This window comes from Phoxinus phoxinus (assembly GCF_949152265.1).
Source record: "Phoxinus phoxinus genome assembly, chromosome: 20".
Lineage (NCBI taxonomy): Eukaryota > Metazoa > Chordata > Actinopteri > Cypriniformes > Leuciscidae > Phoxinus > Phoxinus phoxinus.
In genome coordinates this window covers 26,598,601-26,604,826 of record NC_136895.1, presented here as the reverse complement: position 1 = coordinate 26,604,826, position 6,226 = coordinate 26,598,601, and the positions used below count along the sequence as shown (strand labels likewise).

Genomic DNA, 6,226 nt, shown 5'->3' with positions numbered 1-6,226 from the left:
CACACACACCACAACTGAACATGCTGGAGTTTATCAACTAGAGATGATCAGAAATCTGAGCAAGAGTTTCAATCTCACTGTCTATTGTGAGTTTAATATTTGTTTATTTTATTTGTTATAGCTTTAAAGTATAGATGTGTCCTAAATATTAAGTCGTTACAGTGTGATTTTTCTCATGTTTCTCAGCTCCTCTGCCTGTTCCTGTCATCATCAGTAACTCTTCACACTGTTCTTCATCATCATCATCATCATGTTCACTGGTGTGTTCATCAGTGTTGAAAGTGTGTGATGCGACTCTCTCCTGGTATGCAGGAATCAGTGTATTGTCCAGCATCAGTGTGTGTGATCTCAGCATCAGTCTCTCTCTACCTCTGGAGGTGGAATATCAGGATAAAAACACCTACAGCTGTGTGCTGAACAATCCCATCAGCAACCAGACCACACATCTGGACATCCACACACTCTGCCACACATGTGCAGGTACAGCATGGTTAATTCATTGAGCTGATCTCTCTCCCTCATGTTTAGGCTCTAAAGGCTCAGTCGTATAATGAACTCAACTGAGAAATAGTCATCAATTTCAATCTGCACAGTCAGGAATTTCATCTGGAGAGGAGTGAATCTCTCCGACAGAAAACACATGCATTCAAAAACACCCCGTCTGTTGTCCTGCCATTATTTCCATTACGCAGCTGTTAACATGCAACACATTTGTATAATGCCCACCTACTTCCTGCTTAGGCCTGCCTTCAAAGAACAGTTGGCTGAGTGTTTTCAATGTAAAGGGGACACAGACAAACACAGACATTGTATGGACATCCAACACTGATGCCACAGTTAGATACAATACCGTTTACAGAAACCTGATTATGTTCATTTTCAAAACACATTTCTGGCTGACCAATCAGAACAGACTGGGCTTTTCTGAAGGCAGCTTTTAATACAGGAAAAGGTCAGACAGGCTACAAGAATCAGGAACTGAAACAGATACACTGGGTATATCATTTCAACACCATTTTATTAATGTGACGCAGCAAAATACTGAGATGTTCACTTATCGATACATCATCCTGACACATTGACTCATTGTCTCTCTGTATTTTTACAGACCCAGTGTCTCTGATAGTGTTGATCTCTGCTGGATCTCTGATGATTGTTGCTGTAGTCGTGATCATCTTCATCTGCAGGAAATGTAGGAAAACAGGCCAAGAAGGCAAGTTAAGGCCTCAATAGCATGTTTTAAAGAAACGGGTCTTATTAAAAGTTGACAAACTTATCAGTTTTGTTGTGTTAATCCATCTATTATTATTATAGTTGGAGCAGAGACTCATGACGGAGAGATAATTTACGCTGTGCCATCGTTCAGAAAAAGAAAAGCACAGAAATTGGTAAGATCAGTACTAATTTTTGTGTCTCATATCAACTGTGACAAAAACACATTAGATACAATATGGGTCCTATCAGTCAGTTGGCACAATGCAGCGCCAGTGTCTTTTTTTAGCTAGTTTCAGCCCGACACACTTATCCTTTTCACGTCATGTGCCACGTTATTTAAATAGCAAATGCATTTGCGCCCATTTGTGTGCCTATGGGCTGGTCTGAACACAGGTGTTAGGGCTGTAAACGATTAATCGCGATTCATCGAATCAAAAATAAAAGTTTGTGTTTACATAATATATGTGTGTGTATTATACTTATTTTGTATATATAAATACACACACATGCATGTATATATTTAAGAATTTTTTTTTATTTATATATAAAATAGTTATATTTATATATTATATAAATCATATAAAAATATATATGCAGTATATATATGCAAATATTTTTCAAATATATACATGCATGTGTGTGTATTTATATTTACAAAATAATTATAGACAATACACACACATATATTATGTTCGATACTGAATATCTGAAATGCTTCCAATACCAATTTTCCACAGAATAGATTCATGATACTAGCTGCTCTTTCTCTCTCTCGTCTCTCCGATATCGAGTTACACCTCCTCCCCTCACTCACTCACTCTTTACATTTGCTCCAGATGAATAATGTTGGTGTTACAGGGCTTGAATTTTGCCATGGGATTGCGCGTATTGCTCATAATTTTACATAATTTTGTGCTCACACCAAAAGTGTGCACACATAAAGCCGCCTCTCAGCACTAAATTGAATTATTTTTGTTTTGCTGCTTATTGCGCTTACATAGTCAAATACACACAAAAGAAATGTCAAAATTCCGGTTTTAAGTGAACGTAAATAGTTGAGAAAGAAAACGAATGTGTAGCAGTTCCATGTGTCAGGTCTTAAAGTGACAGTAGCCTAATATATCCTACCTGCTACCAAATTAAGAGATAATATGAAAAATATTTAAATGGCAGTTTTTCCCCATGGTATCGATGTCAAAATTGTGGCCAATGAAAATAATGAGTGGCTAGTAACTTTGGAAAACAACTAGCCACAGTGGCTGGTGAGAAACAAGTTAATGTCAAGCCCTGTAGACACTAATATAGTTATTGTTATAGTTATCAATCTTGGTGTGAATGGACCAAAAGGAAAAAAAAAACCTAAGGAAACAAGGCCCATGTTTTGTTATAAACTTGTGGCTGGTTGTAGTCTTACCTGCATATTGTAACATGACATACATAATAATTAATATTTGCTTTATTAATAGGCCTATATCTTGTATTTTTACAGAATGCTAAAGAGGAGGATCATGTTGAGTATGCCCCTATCGCCATGAGAAAATGATCGCACAAGTATCAGATTCAGTTGTGTGAACGCTTTGTGGTTGAGAAATGTGGTTTGATCTGTAGAATAAAAAGCACAAAGCTGCTGTGCACATCCCAAACACCCAGATTGGGCTCAGGTGCAGGACAACTAAGTGATATAAACAAAAATAAAGAAGTGTGAAGTCCGCACACTGATTTTAACTGCTTCCAAAATGGATTTATTATTAAAAAGGCAACGTTTCGACCCTCAGGTCTTCAGGTTGTGCCTGATGAAGACCTGAGGGTCGAAACGTTGCCTTTAATAAATCCATTTTGGAAGCAGTTAAAATCAGTGTGCGGACTTCACACTTCTTTATTTTTGATCTGTAGAATAAACAGCTTGGCATGAGCACATATTTACTGCTGGACGAATGGGGTTGATGTTTGCCACAAACATGTTGTTTGTGTGTGTGTGTGTGTGTACATATATGTTTAACAGGCTATTTAAAATTGTGAATTTCTCTGAATTTACAAATTCTTGGAAACATTTAGGATAATGTTGGGATAATTATTGCATATATACCTGTAAAACGTTATTTTCAGGAACAGCTAATTTTATTCATAAGTAAGTCTTTGACTTAAACTTTTTCCAAGGTTTTAAGGGTGCAAAGTAAATGTTTATGTGTTAATCAAAATATAACATATTAAACATACTGGAGACATGCATCGACTTTTTAGTTATGTCGATTGTATTCAGTAGCAGCAGTTCTCGGCTCTGCAACTGCTACAGCAGTCTCGAATTACCAGTACAGATTCACTGAACAGTGAAACACACATGGATATACCATTAATCGAAGAGATAGAGAGGTATACCAATTCGTTAACATGAAAGAACATAAAACATCCTTCTAAACAAACACATGCAGTACAGAGCTGTGGTGCAATTGTAATGTTCGGTAAGCTTTTCTCTTCTCGCAGTGGATCTGACATCTGTGAGATCAAAGACGGATATTGTGGGATTCACGGGATTCACGCTTGTGCAAAGTGTTGCTAATAAACTGGATGTAATTTAAGCTCTGTTGCTTTTATATGAAAATAAATATAATGAACAAGACACCCAAAGTACTTGTTATTTAATTCCATTCCAAATACTTAATTTTTACTTTAATACAGATATATGTTTATATAGCCTATATTTTTTTATAAAATGACATCACATAATCCATATAGAGATCTGACAACTATGGTCATTGAAGTCTATAGTTTAAGGGACCATTTCTTTGTTAAAGCCTTACTTTCCATTTAGACTAAAGTGTAGCTCTCCTTGAGAGAAAGAACACATTATCTTGATGTTTTGAGAAGACTCTCCTGTTTATAGTTAGAGCCTGCCAAATCCAACCATGTCTGTGTGTGTGTTAGTCTTCTTAGTTACAGGTTAATAAACCACTGGCATTATTGGAGATTTACTGAGTTGTTGTTCGGGACAGGCTGGCGCCCAGCAACCCAAATCTGCGACCTGGAAGGTGTGGTAGATTTTTCTTTACTTTCTTCTTACCTGGGGCATGTCCAATCGACGCCCAAGCGCCTGCAGTCGACACTTAATAAATAAATCTTGGGCGTCTCCAATTGACACCCAATAATCTTTATACTCTAGCTCGTGCCTCTTCAGTTGACAACTGGCTTCGAGTTTCTTACCCTAGCTTACTTGCTGCGCAGCAATGATAACAGACAGACTTCAGCAAATGTCCTTTAAATGCTTTAATCACGGCCGGGAGAGTCCTCGAGGAATTCTCTGAGAAACTCACAGAAAAAAGAAGAATACATCAGATTGTATAGGATAAAGACGGACACAACAAAATAAGATCATCGTGACTAACATGTAACTGTAAGCGGAGCGGCCTACGAACTCCTGTGTGAGTCTTGAAGCTGACTTCTGCTGATGGAACTGCAAATCATCTTCAGAAATAGCTTGTTTCTATTGAGCGGTATGGTACGGTACGGTACGGTACAGTACGGTACGCAATTATTTGCGTTTCCACTGTCAAAAGTTGTGAATGGTACCAAAATGCCGAACCTTACCGTACCACTTTTTGGGTACCGTTCCGTTGGGGTACCTAGCACAGTGGTACGGTACTAAAGGGTGGAGCTAGATTCGCTGCAGAACGTTGATTGGTTGACAGAGAATCGTCACATGCGCGTGCTACAAGGGGAATGCCAACATTATAAGAGCCATTTTTTAATACAGTTGAAATATAATACTACTGTTATTGTGTCACGAAAATGTAGTTTTAAGAGTTTTTCAGGTGAGAATGTAGTTGTTTATAGCTAAAAAATAAATAGGCTACGTTATACATGCAGTGAATATAATCAATACGCATTGCCTGAACCACATTTGTGTGCCTATAATGTTTAAAATGTATTAAATTAAAACGAAAAAAGGCAGAGTGGTGTTTTATAACACATTTCGTTTTATTGTTGCCTAAAATGTACATATAACCGGAGTGCACCAATCCATCTTTCAATCTCCCGTTCCATCCTTCCCTCACTCGTGAACAAGACCCCAAGATACTTGAACTCCTCTACTTGAGGCAGGAACTCTCCACCAACTTTTACCCCATTGTGAGGTATGTTTACAGAGCCTGCCAGTCACTTCTAATGTGGTAAATTATATACGTTTCTGCAAAATCCTCGCTCTGAGCTATGAATCATCAAAGTTTGTCGCAATGTTAATGTCACGGTGTGGTGCAGGCAGAAGAAGACAAAAAAGAACCCAAAGATCTAATGCAAACTTTTACTCAATGTAAATCACACGGGTACTTAGAAGACGGGCAGAAGGTACACACACTTATTAATACGACATAGATCAGACCAAGAACAAGGCAACACACAGGGCTTAAATGCATAAGGAAACAGATCAGGAAAACAAGACACAACTGACAAGACTAACGAGGAAACAGGTGTGATAGATTAACTAGGAAACAAAGGAGTGGCGGGAAAACAGAACAAAGGAAGACGTGACTCGTGACAACAAGACTCAGACAGAAACACAACTGTGACAGTTAAGTATATGGTATTTTTCGGCCACTTTTTCGCCCCTGTGGCGAAGATCTCACCTCCGATCACTTATAAAAGTCATAGCCCATCATTCCTCAATAATCCGCACAATTTGATGCCTCATTCTCAGGTCTGTGACAAATGCTGCGGGAGGAGTAGCGCGTCAAACTTTTGGTGGAATAATAATAAAGAAAAATAAATTAAGTATGAGCAATAACAATAGTGAGTGCCTTGCCTTTGGCAATCACCCAATGAGTCATTTCCATTCCGCTTTCATATGTACTATTGTACACCCAAAGCGCTTTACAGTTGTATCAGGGAATCTCTCCTCAACCACCACTAGTGTGAGCATCCACTTGGATGATGCAACGACAACCACAGTACAAAAGTGCCTGTGCACTCACCACACACCACACACCAGATAGAGGTGAAGAGGAGAATAATGAAATGATCG

The 6,226-nt window shown here is 38.3% G+C and overlaps 1 protein-coding gene across 1 annotated transcript; it reads left to right on the top strand.

The window, feature by feature from the left end:
* Nucleotides 1-134: 134 nt before the first annotated feature.
* Nucleotides 135-2,866, top strand: LOC306988235 (uncharacterized protein; the record flags this gene model as incomplete). Its single annotated transcript, XM_079593042.1, has 5 exons — nucleotides 135-138; nucleotides 187-480; nucleotides 1,109-1,213; nucleotides 1,315-1,388; nucleotides 2,705-2,866. 5 exons carry the CDS (start codon nucleotides 135-137, stop codon nucleotides 2,756-2,758), a joined length of 531 nt encoding a protein of 176 aa, XP_079449168.1. The 3' UTR covers nucleotides 2,759-2,866.
* Nucleotides 2,867-6,226: the final 3,360 nt, after the last annotated feature.